Source organism: Dendrobates tinctorius, unplaced genomic scaffold (genome assembly GCF_039654945.1).
Source record: "Dendrobates tinctorius isolate UK_male_01 unplaced genomic scaffold, ASM3965494v1 ptg000084l, whole genome shotgun sequence".
Lineage (NCBI taxonomy): Eukaryota > Metazoa > Chordata > Amphibia > Anura > Dendrobatidae > Dendrobates > Dendrobates tinctorius.
In genome coordinates this window covers 33,713,404-33,729,480 of record NW_027361752.1, presented here as the reverse complement: position 1 = coordinate 33,729,480, position 16,077 = coordinate 33,713,404, and the positions used below count along the sequence as shown (strand labels likewise).

General features: G+C 42.6%; 1 protein-coding gene across 1 annotated transcript in view; it reads left to right on the top strand.

Moving 5' to 3' along the window:
• The first annotated feature begins 63 nt into the window (after nt 1-63).
• ADAMTS5 (ADAM metallopeptidase with thrombospondin type 1 motif 5) overlaps nt 64-16,077 on the top strand; it is a 121,814-nt gene continuing 105,800 nt past the window's right edge. The window contains exon 1 of the mRNA XM_073584520.1: nt 64-1,098. Coding sequence (XP_073440621.1) covers nt 64-1,098 — 1,035 coding nt within the window. The remainder of the gene's footprint in view (nt 1,099-16,077) is intronic.

Below are 16,077 nucleotides of genomic sequence, written 5' to 3'. Positions count from 1 at the left end.
TTTTTTTTTTTTCCTTTTTCTTTTTTTTTTCCCTTCTCGCTCTCCAATTTCCAGGGGAGAACAATGATGCTGATTTTGCTAGTAGTGTTTGCTGCTGCTATTTCTGCTAGGACCTCAGACTCCAAGCATGGAGGAGATCCACCTGCCTCTCCCAAACATCACCCATCTTCTGAGCCCCAGAGGAGGAGTGGGATAGTGCAAAATATCGACCAGATCTACGCTGGAGGAGGGAAAGTGGGCTACATCCTCTATGCGGATGGCAAGAAGTTTATTTTGGACCTGGAAAGGGACGATCTGCTGCTTTCTCCTCACTTCAGCACCAAGTACCTGGGACGTCTGCATCCTCAGCATCGTTTTCATAGGCATTGCTTCTACAGGGGGACCGTAGACTCCAGCCCACAGTCCTTGGCTGTCTTCAACCTATGTGGGGGTCTGGATGGCTTCTTTGCAGTCAAGCATGCCCATTACACCATCAAGCCCTTAATTAAGGGCAAAGCAGGAGTAGGGCAGGTGTACCGAGATGGCTCCGAGAGGGTCCTGCATGTGTTTATCAAGGATCGCTTCAGTTTTGAGACTGTTCCGAGCAGAGCCAGCTGTGAGACCAGAGGGTCTGGAAATCACCTCCACAAACATGGGAATAACTCCAGGAGGCATCACAGAGAAGACCACCATAGGTGGAGCAGTCCACACCAAGCCAACCAAAGCATTGCAATCGACCCCAACTTCAAGGAAACCTTATTACACGGGGGAACCACACTAAAAAGACGCCAGAGGAGATCCATCTCCAAATCCAGACATGTGGAGCTCCTCCTGGTAGCTGATGAATCTATGTCCAAGAAGTATGGGAAGGACCTCCACCATTATTTGTTGACATTGGCTTCTATAGCTTCCAGGCTTTACAGTCATCCCAGTATTGAAAACCACATCCGCTTGGCAGTAGTGAAGGTGGTGATGGTCACTGACAAGGAGAAGGGGCCGGAGGTGAGCAAGAACGCGGCCACAACTCTGAAGAACTTCTGCAAGTGGCAACATCAACACAACCAGCTGGACGATGAGCACGATCAGCACTACGATGCGGCCATCCTCTTCACCAGGGAGGTGAGTGCCCGGCGCCGGGAGGCTGCTCTCCTCCTCGCCTTACATGACCTTGGAGGACTTTGTAGGTCATGCTTTTTTATGGCGATGTGTATTTAGTCTAAACCACAATACTGTACGTGGGAATTACTGGTTGTGAGACCTTACTTTGCTGTAGGTCTCATTCATACTGTGCTTTATGGCTCCTGATCAAAATGTCTGTGTAGTTATGCTCAACCAGCCATTCCCTGCACTTTACCAAGCTGGATTTGCTGAAACTTGTAGTTCTTCTTTACTTGTCATATTATAAACAGGCAAAAAGATCGATTGGATGGAAGTATGATGCTGGGGCTAATAACTCCAACTCCAGTATATCCAACCTCAGATTACTGTCTGTCTATGGATCTATCTATCTATCTATCTATCTATCTATCTATCATCTATCTATCGACTTACCTATCTATCTTTAAATCGATTTATCTACCTATTATTTATCTATCTATTATCTATCTATCTATGGATCTATCTATCTATTTGTCTGTCTATCTGTCTATCAATCTAGTATCTATCTATGTATGGATTTATCTATCTCTTATCTATCAATCTATATATCTATCTATGGATTTATCTATCTCTTATCTATCTATCTATGGATTTATCTATCTGTTATCTATCTATCTATCTATGGATCTATCTATCTGTTATCTATCTATGGATTTATCTATATGTTATCTATCTATCTATGGATCTATCTATCTGTTATCTATCTATGGATCTATCTATCTGTTATCTATCTATGGATTTATCTATCTGTTATCTATCTATCTATCTATGGATCTATCTATCTGTTATCTATCTATGGATCTATCTATCTGTTATCTATCTATGGATTTATCTATCTGTTATCTATCTATCTACTGTATCTATTTACTGTATCTATCTATCTATCTGTTATCTATCTATCTATGGATCTATCTATCTATCAATATATTTATCCATCTATCTATCTATCTTTCTATTGATCTATCTATCTGTTATCTATCTATGTATGGATCTATCTATCTATCAATATATTTATCCATCTATCTATCTTTCTATCTATTGATCTATCTATCTGTTGTCTATCTATGTATGGATCTATCTATGTATGGATCTATCTATCTATCTTTTTCTTATGTTTCGTGAGGGCTTGAAATGCTGTGACTTGTAGTGCCACAACATATTAATTAATGGGTTCCAGACACTATCAGTGTTTCTACATTATAAATAAACCTAACAGTAGGCTGTCACTTGTGGTTCTTCACAGTCTACAGCCTGGATTCCACGTGTTTATCATCAGTCCTAAGCCAGTGTGCTACTTAGAACAATATTGCAGGCTAGACGGGGTTAATGCTGAGCCGGACCTGCTGGAGCCTGTGATCCCCGTTGGCGATCATGCTGTATACTGCCTCTCAGGTGGTGTAAGAGAACTGCAGGCGCAGTCTTGGTACTTGCAGTCCCACCACAGCTAGCTTCTCATTTGGTAGCAATTCTCATTTCCTTGCATCCCAATATTTGTCTGGCCTTCTAGTTTATTTCAATTAGATATGTTGGCTATGTGCCAGGTAGCGACAGCGAAGAACTACAAGTCTCAGCACAAGCTGTATCCAGTAAACTATGAAGCCGAGGCTGAGACTTCCAGTTCATCGCTGCCTGGCACGTAGCCTGGAAACATGAGCCTGCCAAAAGCTGCGCGGTGTAAGTACGCGAGGCCCACTGGGACCTTACAGCTAGGAGCGATAGGTTACCTACATTTGTGATATGCTGAATTACCCTGACCTCGACTGAGCTTCCCAAATCTGTAAAAATGAGCCGGCCTTATTACATTACAGCTCAGAAAACAGAAATCTTTCTGCGTCTGTAGTAACCGGAGCGAATACCTGGTGTCACCATACAAGTATTTTCGCAGTCGTTCCAGGCAGGTGTTTCCAATGATATATTATTATGGAAGTGGGTTCCCTAATAGCATCTCCAGCACAGCCATTCATTGCGTTCTGTAGACAGTGGGAGAGGTCCACCAAGGCGTCATACTATGGAGATATTCCCTGACACTATGAGTAATTGGAATAAACAAGCACATTCCTTCCACACCGAGAGCCCGGGGCTGACGCTTCTGCCCTCTGCTCCGAGTATGGGACGATTCCTGCAATATTATCTTCATCATCCATCTATTCCGCCAAGAAATAAGTGTCACGTTTGCAGACTGTTATTCTCTATCGAGTCCCTTGGTTGAGAATAGTCTCGCCTGGTGGTGACAGATGACAAACGACAAACATCAAGATGTCATAGCTCCTACTAGTGTCAGACTGAAGAACATTGGGCCCACCAGAGAATTTGATTCTGAGGGCCCACCTTTCTCCCCCACCGAAGTGCCCCATAGCAACTGTAAGGTTTGCACTATGAACTCTCCTGAAGGAGAAGCCAGGGCCCACTGGAGGAATCTCTGGTTCTCTGGTGGGCCAGTCCAAACCTGTCTCCTACAAATGTATGTCTCCTTCCTATAAGAAAGTCACGCCTAAGCAGTGTCGGACTGGGATGCTAAGGGTCCACCAGTAACTGATTCCAGGGACCCACTTCTCAGCTACATGTGAAAATATCCTCAATCACAAATGTATATAACAATGAGTATATTGTTAATGAAGTAAATGCCGCCTCTGTGTATAGTGATTCAAGTATAATGGGCCAAATACTGCCGATATAAGAGAGTGGCGGCCCACCAGAGGATTCTCCTGTTATCCCGTGGGCCAGTCCAAGCCTGTCTACGTGTCATATACCGTATAGGGGATCCGTAAGGCCTGTTTCACACTTCCGTTTTTGTGTCCGCCAAACGGATCCGTTTCCGTTTTTTTGACGGAAACTGATGCAAACGGATCCGTTTTTTTAAAAACGGATCCGTTTTTTTGACGGATCCGCGGTAACCGTAATGGAAGTCTATGGGACAAAAAAACGGATCCTGCAAAAAATGGCGGATCCGTTTTTTTACGGAAAACAACGGATTTTGACGGATTTGAAAAAACGGAAGTGTGAAACAGGCCTAACGCGGCATAATTGCGTACATTGACGTGACAAACATGTTTTCATCCAGACCTGGAAACGCGGATGCCTGTAGGATGACATCACCGACTTCTACCTGAAGCAACAAACGTGACATAATAACCGTTGCCGAAAAAGTAACAAACGCACAAAGCTATGGTTATGTTTGCATCTTTCGGGGGAAAAAAAATAGTTTGTTTTGCTTTTTCACTTCTTTTTTGGCATGGCCATATTTGCCTGGGGTCACACCGCGCACTTTGTAACGAAGCTCTCGACAGGTTGGGTGGAGGAAATGTGAGATCTGCAGCTGAAGGTTTAAACAAGGCCCTGGAGGATTGCTACAGCTGGCTGACTCGTATCTTGGCCGGCTGCTTTATATTTGAGAGAGAGCGCCCGAAGCCTTGAGGAAAGGCGTGGGTAATGTAGCGCCTGTGGTTCGTGGGTAAGACGCGAGTCTCAATATTACCCACAGAGAGGTATTAAAGTTCAGAGAGAAAGTCTTATCATAAGCTGGAATGAAAACATACTTCCTTTGACTCAGAGCAAATAGTAAGATTTACACTTTCCTTTATTTTTAATATCAATCAGATGTAAATGCCTTAAACCTCAGTATGTAGGATGGATCATTTAACCCTTGAGTATGCAATTGGATTCATAGAAATCTCCAACATCTGCCACCGCTTTGCTATGCACAATATGATGAGGAGTGAGTCTGGGTCAGGCTGGGGTTTCTTGGGCACACCAGAGTAATAGATCTGAGGACCACCCTGTATCTCTGCAGAATATCATCAATAACTTCTAAGGTGCCCCATACTGTACACATTAGGCTACAGTCACACATCCTTGTGACACGTCGGTGTCAGGTCTGTTTTTTCTTAGACCCATAGAATTTCATTAAGGCCACGTTCAGCATTTCGTCAGTATTTTCTAAGCCAAAACCAGAAGTGGAACAATCTGGTTTTTTTTTTCAACCCATACAATTTCATTAAGGCCGTGTTCATACGTTCAGTATTTGGTCTGTATTTTACATCAGCACTCCAGCATTTTTCACCCATTCCTAGTTTTGGCTTACAAATACTGATGTAAAATACGACCAAATACTGAACACGTGAATGTGGAGCCATAGATACATTAGTTTTAAAGATGGATCCATGCCTCCGATTCATTTTGCGGATAAGACTATGGGGATCCATGAGATTTTTAGGAAACTAGGAAGACAGTCTTTGTACTTCAGAGTTGATTTCTAGTTTCATTCATTTTTAATGGGCACAATGTTAAAGGGGTTGTTCACTACTCGAACAAACACTTCTGAATCCTTATGTTGCCCTCCTACAAAATGATAACACCTATACTCACCTCCGGTGCCGATGTTGCTCCGGCGGTGTCGGCACTGGTTCTCACAGATATTGTGTGACATTGGTATGCCATTCAACCAATCAGCTAATCAGATCTGGCTTCACTTTCCCCTACTTCAGACAAATCAAGTAACCTATAAGAAGTGAGAGCTGTGGCTGCCCTTTCACTTCCTCAAGATGTCAATTATGTCTGTAGGAGAATAGAGTGAAGCCAGGGCTGATTGGCCACAAGGATCTCATGACATAACAATGTCACGCGATTCCCGGGAGAACCAATGACAACACCGTTGGAATGACACCGGCACTGGAGGTGTGTATAAGTGTTTTCTTTTTTTCACGGGGGGGGGTGGCATAAGGATTTAGAAGGGGTTGTTCAAGTAGTCAAGAAGTTACGGGTCAATAGGCAAAAAAATTCAAGGGAAAAAAAGAGCTGAAAAAACTCACTTGCATGCATGAATCACAGAATCATGGAATGTTAGAGTTGGAAGGGACCCCAAGGGTCATCATGTCCAACGCTCTGCTGAGTGCAGTGCAGGGTTCGCTAAACCATCTCAGACAGATGGCTGCAAAGCCTCTGAAGACTTCCATTTAAGGAGAACTCACCACCTCCCGTGGCAGCCTGTTCCACTCATTGATCACCCTCACTGTCAAAAAGTTTTTTCTAATATCTAATCTGTATCTTATTCCTTTAAGATTATTTTCATTGCTTCTCATGTTTCCATGTGAAAATGAAAATAAGGATGATCTCTCCATACTGTGATGTCCCTTTAGATATTTGTAGACTGAATGTAGCTTAGGCCAGCTTCACATTTGCGTTCGGCAGAGCTGCGGAGGGCTGCGGACTTCCTTTGTGAAGCTACGCCCACTGCCGCACCTCCTCCATCCAGCTCCACCTACGTCTGCATGCGGCCTGCGTACCTATCTTTAACATTGGATACGCATGCTGGATGCCCCCGCATGCGTTGTTTTGACGATGCGGTGACCTGCGTCGAACACAGCATGTTACAATTTATTGCGGTCGCCGCATCATCAAAACGACGCATGCGGAGGCATCCGCATACATCCACACGGCCTGCATACCCAATGTTAAAGATAGGCATGCAGGCCGCATGCAGACGTAGGCGGAGCGGAACGGAGGAGGTGTGGCAGTGGGTGGAGCTTCATGGAGGAAGTCCGCAGCCCTCCGCAGCTCTGCCATCCGCAAATCTGAACCTAGCCTTAGGGCCCCGTCACACATAGCGACTCACCAGCGATCTCAACAACGATATGAACTTGTCAGGATCGCTGGTGTGTCGCTACATGATCGCTGGTAAGCTGCCAAACAGGCAGCTTCACCAGCGATCAGGACAGCGACACGCGGTTAACAAGCGACGCACGTACGTTAAGATACCAGCGCGCTGGTGCAGGGAGCTGGTAACCAAGGTAAACATGGGGTTTCTAAGCGCCGCGCAGTGCTTAGAAACCCGATGTTTACCTTGGTTACCAGCTCCCTGCACCAGCGCGCTGGTATCTAACGTACACATCGGGTTTCTAAGCGCCGCGTGGCGATTAGAAACCCGATGTTTACCTTGGTTACGAGCTGCAGCTCGCTGATCGCTGGTCTCCTGCCTGCTACACGCAGCGATGCATGCTGGCCAGCGCGAGACCAGAGATCAAAAAAATGTCCAGGGCTTACGAGCACGATCAGCGATACTCGGCAGGGGGGCCGGTCGATAAGTGTCACACACAGCGATCTCGCTAGTGAGATTGCTGTTGCGTCACAAATTTGTGACTCAGCAGCGATCTCGCTAGCGAGATCGCTGTGTGTGACGGGGGCTTTAGATGGTTCTTTGGTGACAGTTATCTCCCCATAGATCCTCTGTACACAGAAATGCTTGTCTCAGGCAAACACTCCTGAGTTCACTTTGATAGAGCCACTGTTAAGGGGGTTTTACACATAGCGATATCGCTATAACGTCACCGATTTTGTGACTTTATAGCGATATCGCTAGCGATATCGCTATGTGTGATTCTTACCTCCGACCGGCTCCCCCGCTGTCCATCGCTGATCGGGGGAGAATGTCTGGCTCCATTTCTCGTCGTCCGCTTCCTGCTGGGCTTCCTGCTGGCGCCGACGAGCGACGCGTGGAGGCAGGTGGGAGGATGTCAGGATCGCTGTGTGTGAAAGGTGAGTATCGTGCGCTGCGTCGCTGCTGCTTCCCTGTGAGATCTTCAGGTGTGAAAGCTCACTAGCGATCATTTAGCGGTGCACCAGCGATCCTGACCAGGTCGGATCGCTGGTCGGATAGCTGGTACATCGCTAAATGTAAAAGGGGCCTTTAGACTCCTTAGGCAACAAGTTATCTCCAGGGTGAACAAAAGAATGGACAGTAGAACTCCAGATCCTTGTTTCCCAGACATTATCGGTCAGGTGAGTTAGGAGGCCCAATGCACAATTAGACTGTTGACTTATTTCACCAATATCATGGGTTTGGCCGACTTGTTGGGCAGCTTTAATAGATTATTTGTGAAACATCCTACAAGAAATATAGCCTGGAGTCCAGTGACTGGCTCCAAATACACCTCCACATGGGATTGTCTGTTGGACATTTGGTCTTTTATTGTGATGTCCTTGAGGATATTTTATTATTCCAGTGAGATGGTCTGTCCCTATGTACATAGATTTAGTCAGGCTATTCTAAAAAAAATGGATCATGTGCCATATTGAAATGTTTCATAGCGAAGATTGGTCTCCTTTAAAAAGTTTCTTACTCTGGCCATACTCGTGAGATTGATTTTGGTCAAAAATCCGGCTGTGCGTGGATGCATTTCCAATAAGCAGAGCGGTTCAAGCTGCTACCAGACATTTCTGTCAATGAGTCAGTGGCTTATATCCCTGGAAAAAAATGGATCATCTATCGGGGAAGCGTCTGGAGTCAGAATCGCATCTCTATCAGGCAGTCACTCAATCTCAAAATAATCAACGCGTTCTTGCAATTTTCAGTTAATATTTATGGGAGGAGAGCCATTACTTGTCCTTCATGTAAAGAGAAGTGACATAAAAAGGCCCTCTTTTTTAACTCCTTTCATCAATAAAAGGAACCACAGGGATTCGCTTTACAAGATAGAATGTATTTTTTTTAGAAAATCTGATTACTTCCATATCTGGGATGGTGAACGTCATGGTGTGACGGCTACTGATCTGTATTCTCATTCACTTTTAGTCAGCATTTTACTGAACAGCTGAGTCAGCTCTGTCTTTTCTTGGAGCCTACATTTCATGACAGCACTGACTTGTTTAAGGAGAAAGGAATAAGACAAGTGGATATGCACCATAGGCACTTTGTCTATAGGGCCCATTGAGGTCCAATCAGCGCTGCTTCACTCTTTATCTAGTCCCACTTACTAGTGTGAACAAGAGCAGTGTAAATTTCTTTTCTTATACAGTGTAGGGCTACAAGTGTGATCGAGCAACTGGAATTCATTTACAAAGCAGAGCTTCTTCCCTAACGTAATTAGTATTGCAGCATTTTTGCAACAGATTGCACAGAACCACAGCAGACCATGATAGAACTACTTTATGGTTTGTACCTAATCCACATTTTAGATTATTTTTATCGAAAACTAATTGGAAGTTCTTAGAATCTGGCCTTGATTGCTAGAGGGACCTGAAGACGTACCTGATACAATATGACACTGTAAAGCCCGTTAACAAAATTTGGATTGAAAACCATGAGTTTCATTTCTGTGAACATTCAATGTTTGACACAATAAAGACCCAAAATGTAAATGCTTGACATGGGCATCTGCTGGAATTTAAGGAACATGCCAACTGCCTGAAATTTTATTGAGGAGTCCTGTGGTCCTCTAAGGCTAGATATACAGTAAAATCTTTGAGATACCAACCCATACATATCTTATACTTGGGTCAGAAAAACCTGCCAATTTTGGTGGGATAAGTCAACCAATTAATGTGTATTGGAGGCCTCTAAGCTCCCCTTCAAATAGGATATGTAGAAGAAAAATAGGATTGATTGGGTGTTGAATTTGAATTTTAGTTCTCAAGGTAGATAAGCCACCACCAAAGGAGTCTAGCAATGGCTTCTTCAGCTCTCCCTGTTTAAAATACATAAGTGTTTGGCCAAACCAAGCATGTGCCCTTTAGAGTTAGGTCAAAAAGCTAACGCCGACAGCTACTAAAAGCTAAGGGCTTGCTTAAAGGGGTTATCCATGTTTGTGATGAAAATCTGCAGCCAATTTATGTGATTACAGACTTCTAAATCCTCATATCACGTCACTGAGCTTTGTCAACATTCTGCAGTTCCAGCGACAAGAGAGTGCGGTCGTGTGACTGCAAGTATGACATATACATACTTCTGGCACACTTCCTGTCTCCCTGACTAGACATGCAGGGTCATGCTCAATGCAAGTGAGTGAGGTGCACATGTCTAGTCGGAATGTGGCCAGAAGTGTGCATATCGCACCTCCCGCTCTTGTTGCTGGCATCGGAGTATCCTGAAAGCGTGCGGTGCGTGCGATCTGTGGATTCAGAAGTATGCAGTCATGTAGAATAACTGCAGACTTTCATCACAAATCTGGTCAACGTTGTTAAGTTAATTGAAGAAGATCCTGAAAGGACGCTCTGTTTCTGTTTGCTAAAAATACTTCGAAGAATCTCTTGAGCTGATTTTTCTTGGAAATAAAAGGAAACCGTTGTAAAAATAAAACGTTTGCTTTTTTCCATACATATGGGTCCATCTTGCCATGTTTTTCCATCTGTATGTTGCAGAACTTGCTTAAAAAGATTTACGCAGAAAATAAAAAGTGACATATGGTCTCGCATAACTGGGAGGACATCATCGGTCGGTAAGCGTAAATGACCACAAAGTATTTTCCTGTCACAAGCCGTCATTGTCCAGTGACTACTGAAGGGAAAGTCATCTCCTATGGTGGCCCAAATCTAATCCTAAAGCTAAACTGTCCCCAGTGACCCAGACTAATCCATCAACCATTAGATTCTTCAAGTGTAACAATATTGTCAGTTTCCAATGCTTTACATTTGCCCCGACTTTTCATTTCACATTAGATGTTGCATGCCACCTTCAGAGTTTATAAATTCATTTCCACATCAGAGGTTTGGAAAAAATGTCCTTGGAATGCCTTGTGGAAACCACTCGTCCAGATGGCATGGCATAACTTCTAGAGCTGGAACTGCTTCTTAGCAGGTACTTTTACTTTTCTGCCCTTGTGCATTCTTTCTACATTATATATAAGCTGATCCATCCTGTTGAGGAGAAACTTTATGACCTAAGCGAAATCTATTCTTCTATTTATAAGTCACCGTGCGGCTGCAGATGTCCCCTTCCTCCTCTGATGGTCTTAATCTGATTAAGAAACTCTAGATCACGTTCTAAGGAGATACAGTACGTGTGAGCCTAACCTTTGGCCACCTTCCCTTGGCAAGTCCTTTCCTGAAGATGAAAGTCTGTAAAAAGAATATAATTAGTCCAAATAAACAAGATGTTAAATTTAGATCGTAAAAGAAACACAATGTAGTATTTGTTTTCCAGATCCGGATCTATAATAGGTAGTCCCCGTAAATTTCACGAAACTAACTCGAAACATATGCTAAAACGGTTTGTCCAACGTACCATAACCCCAGGAGATGTCAGCTTCCTAAATATGTTTGAAACAATGAAGCAATGGGTTTGGAATTTTGCAGTAACGACGTCTGCAGTATTGTAATATCGAGGGCCCTTTTGGAAAAACGATATTTGTGGCGGCTCGCCTAAGTTAACCTTTTATTTCAGATGAACAATGAATACAAAATCCATAAACTTGGCTGGCACAAAATGAGAAATCTTTCTGGATATTGAGAGATTACATATTCTTTCACAATGATCTCAGCAGTGGATGTGGATATAGCTGTCCAACTTTAGCAAATGTGTTTTGCATGTATAAAGTCAGTTCCTAGGCGACTCAACGCCAAACTTACCATGTCAGTGTTTGGATGGGCTGTGAGTGTTGCCTTTTGCCAAGTCCAAACTTCTAGATGTCGTCTTCTCCATGGCATGTTTACCCGCCGTGAAGCAAATGTGTGAGGTACATTTTCCATTCCTGTTTACCGGTTATGTCGGCTTTGAACTTGGTGTCTATGTGCTAAAGAAATAATATTTGCATTTCATCTGTCAGTGAAATACATCTCAAGAGTGGTTGGGAACTGTGAAATGCACTAAAGGTATGCATTAGCTGAACGCAGGAAAATCTAGAGCTGGCGAACAAATACAACCTTGGAATTCATGATAAAACATTACCTGGAGTGACTTTGTACGTTGGCTTTTATGGTTACGCGGTAATCCACCCCAAAGCCCATGATACCACATTAAGGCTTTTGTGCAATCAGCATTATATTCTAAAGACCAAAGTAATATTAATGCAAATAAAAGAATATTATGCAATGTCAAGTAGTAAGCTGAAAGACATATGACAAGTAGCACGAAGAACTATTTCAACATTTCTATCTACTTCCTATTACCTGATTCATGGCTGGCTGGTAAGGGTTGTCAAAGTACAGACGCGTCATTTCTTATCTTTCCTCTTAGCTTGAAATATCCTGAGATTATTGGCATGAAAGGAGCAGTTAAAAAATTATTTTGTGATATTCTGTTGGGAGATGTTTATTCTACACGTATCTACAGTATATCTGGACACACAGTGGTTAAGCTGTGGATTGCAGTCTGTCAACTAGGAAGTCATAAGAATAATGTGAAGTTTTAAGTGGGTCCCTATAGGGAATGTCCGGTCAGCTAAATAAATAGACACATAACCTGCTTGTGTCTTCATCACAGACGTATTTCATTTCCTACCACTCACCTGCACTACATTCATTACTTAGATATGGCTGATAATGTTCCGTCTAATTGATTGGGAAAAGCCACAATGGAGATGACAAAACGGCAGATGAGACGCTTTTTCCCTGCCCCAGAACAAGGCGTATAACATGTTCTCCCCAAGATCTCCCCTGGCTGGATGACCACGTCCACAGAAAAATCCAATGGTGCAGCCGATTGTGCACATGCCCTGCTGCATTATTCATAGACTTTAGCCCTGACGAAGATTGTCGAGGCCAGAGCTCGGCTGTCATTGTCGGGGCGGCGCCGTAGGCAATGAATGGAGTGAAAGAGTGAACAGTCCCCTGTATTCAGCTCCTCTTGGTCATAGTCATGCACCCAAGGGAGAGCTATTGGTAATGTGATAATTATTCAGTGGATACGTGATCTTTTTATAGACTGAAATCTTCTTTAGACGTGAACTTCAATCAGTTTTTTGTAGATTAAGAGAAAGACTTTAGTCAGGTTCTGAATCAGGACTTTAGAACAGCAGTAAAATGAGATTATGTAACTAGAATTTGTACCCAAAACCCCTTCAAATGAAGGCCCAAAGGACAATGTATAATCAGAAGAAAACAAATGACAAGGATAAGAAATGGGGCAAAAAAAGGAAACATACGAGGCTTGGGCAGTAGACTAAGACCAGGAACCAAGAATAGGACTAGACCCCACAGACCATGTGTACTCTGGTAAAGGGCTTTTCTGGATCACTAACATTGGTCCTTATGGTAGGCAAGTGACGTTTGACTTGTGGGGATCTGAGTTCTGGGATCCCACACTGGTTATCACAGTGAAGGGTTTGTGGCTATTTCTGTACCGTTCATGGTATGCTACAAAAAATTAGCCAGCAGAATAAAGCAAGTGTGAACAGGTGAAAACTGCTATCACTGCAATATATATTTATAAAAAAAAATTCATCAGCCTCTGTAAGCTATAAGATGTAGGCAAACATTGAATATGTGAAATTTGGACTTTAGAATATACTTATAAAAATGAAGGCACAAATTGGCCATCTCATAAGAGCCCACCAGCCACAACAAGGCCTACCTCTCTCTCAAGGATCTTAAACCTAATATTTATCAAACATGCTTCTCCTGTGCCAAAAGCCTACAAATTTGAAGGGTAGGTAGGATCCAGCTGAATATTCTTCCTCCAATTGGCCTTTGGCTGTTTTTATTAGTGTTGGATCTTACCTGCCCTTAAAATTTGTAGCTTTTAGCAAGGGAAAGGTATGTTTGATAAATATTAGGTTTAGTGTCAAATCAATGATAGGTCGCCTTGTTGTGGCTGATGGGCTGTCATGAATTGGCTAATTTTTGCCTTCAGTACCTTAGTTTATATGTATATTTTTAGCAGTAATGCTGTCCAAGCTTCATATATTCGGTGTTTGCATATCTTGGCACTTACAAAGGCTGCTGTATTCCTGTGTTTGTATATTATCCTTTCATGTTATACATATTCACAGAGATTCATCCATATGGGCAACTGGTATTTACAGGTGACCGGAGCTTTATAGGGTCTGTAGGATATAATGGGCAATTTGTGGCCTGCATCTCCTAAATGTTCTCTCTGCTTCCCCGGCATTCACATTTTTATCTGTGTACTGTCTATGCCAGTGGTGCCCATAAAAGAGGGGGTGCTCGTATTGAAGATCGATATGATATTATGTTGGCTGATGCCATAAATACTTGAGTTAGATTTATACCAAGCGTCTGCAGACTATACACGTACATTGCAGAATGGGGGAAGCAGTTGCTCACTGTCACATTCACACTCTTGTAATCCCTTCACTCCCACACATGTGTATTTTGAAGAAGTATATGCAACAAGTGAAGACAGGGGCCAAGAGTAGTATTTTCCATTTATTTTTACCATGGGGCAAGATCATCACAGCTGGTGATGTGCAAAAAGGATACCACCGGCTTCTATTCTTGTCTGTCCATATGTCCAGGTTTATTCTCTGTGATCAGATCTCTATGGTCAGATTACATGTATGGAGGCAGGCAAAAGTCAGTTTCTACCATTACTATCAGGTTATTTTCTATGTCCTTCATTCTTTACTGATTAATGTCTTTTCTTTTCAGTGTAAGGCTACATCCACACGGTCAGTAACCGGCAGCACTTTAACGCAGCATATGTCCGCTACGTCCAAAGCGCTGCCGGCTTTTGAATGCGGTTGATTCCGCATGAGTTCATTGAACCGTGCGGAATCACCACGTCCTATACATTGTACTGGTGATATTTATCTTGTGGAGACTGAACGTCTCCACAAGATAAATAGACATGCTGCGGTCTGGAAAGACGCACCGCATGTCCGTCTCTGCAGACAAGCCGCAGGCGTCCGTGCATGCATAGTGGGCATGCGATTTCTGGAAATCCCATCCACTATGCTGTAACATCTGGCCACTGCCGGTTGGACGCTGCTGGTGAAAAACAGACCTATAACTGGTATTAAGAAGATATATTAGGAAACTGAAGAATTTTTATGACCTACCTAAAAATAACAATATGGTATTCAAGGGGAATCAACTGCTTCTCCCTCCTGTACAATTCTAGGCAAAGCTAAGAAGTATGCACACTGACACTGGGAGTGCCAGTTAAAAAAAAGTTCTGTAATCAATGAATATATTAACTTAATATAATTTCATGCAAGTTCTTGTTAACAAATTATTATAACCGAGTATATAATAAAAAAAAAATGCAAAAAAAAAAATCTAAAAAAATTGTCACTTTCTTGGCTGGTACAAAATCCGCTTTCGCCGGCAAGGATTTAAATAGCACATCTTGTAATAGATCTGTTGCCGTGTTCCTTCATGATTTTATCATCAAGTTACCATGACATTTTCTGAGGTTACTCTGACTGTAAAATCCATTGTGAAAGGTAAATCTGTGCAATCTGCTCTTATTAATATTGCCTTACACAAGAAGGACAATAACAGAAAAAGCCAATATCGGCTCAATTTAATGTCATCGTAACCCGGAGAGTCGTCCGGGAAGATCTACATTCTCCTTAAGTGAATTGCTGTTACAATGAATAAATACATTCTTGTTGTTCTTGGCCTCTCCCGGTCCTTTATTCTGTAGAGATGCACAATTCAGCAATATCCAACTTCCTCCGAGCCCTTGTGTTCGTGGTCGTACTGACCTTGGACAACGACTTCTGTAATGATGAGAATTTAATATATTGTCTTAATTTGAAAATTGTAAAACTCCCCATTGATAAATATAAAGCAATTTTGTAAGCACAAGAAACATGAAAATTATAATTATGGGGGCACTAAACTATAATGCACACAAATTCTCTCCTGAAATTCCTCCCTTAATCTTCTCCTTTTATTTGATATTTTTTTTTTACGTGTCATAATTCAATTTAAGGAATATATAAAGAAACCCCTTCCTCTCCTTCTCACAATCTTTTGTTTGACTATTAAGACAACTAGCTGCAGCAGGATCCTCTCCCCTGCTACAAAGCCCCACCCTTTGCTAAGTGGGTGGTGCTTCATTCAGCCAATGATGGACAGACATACTGTTCAAGCGTGCAGAAAATGATTCATGATATCAAACATTGAATACAACTATTTTTACTGACGAGTTTTAACATTTCTTTTTAGAAAATGAATCATACTGAGAATGGCTAGAGCAGCGGCAAACATGTGACACATTTTTATTACATTTTTCATCAATCTAGCAGATAGCACTTATCCTGT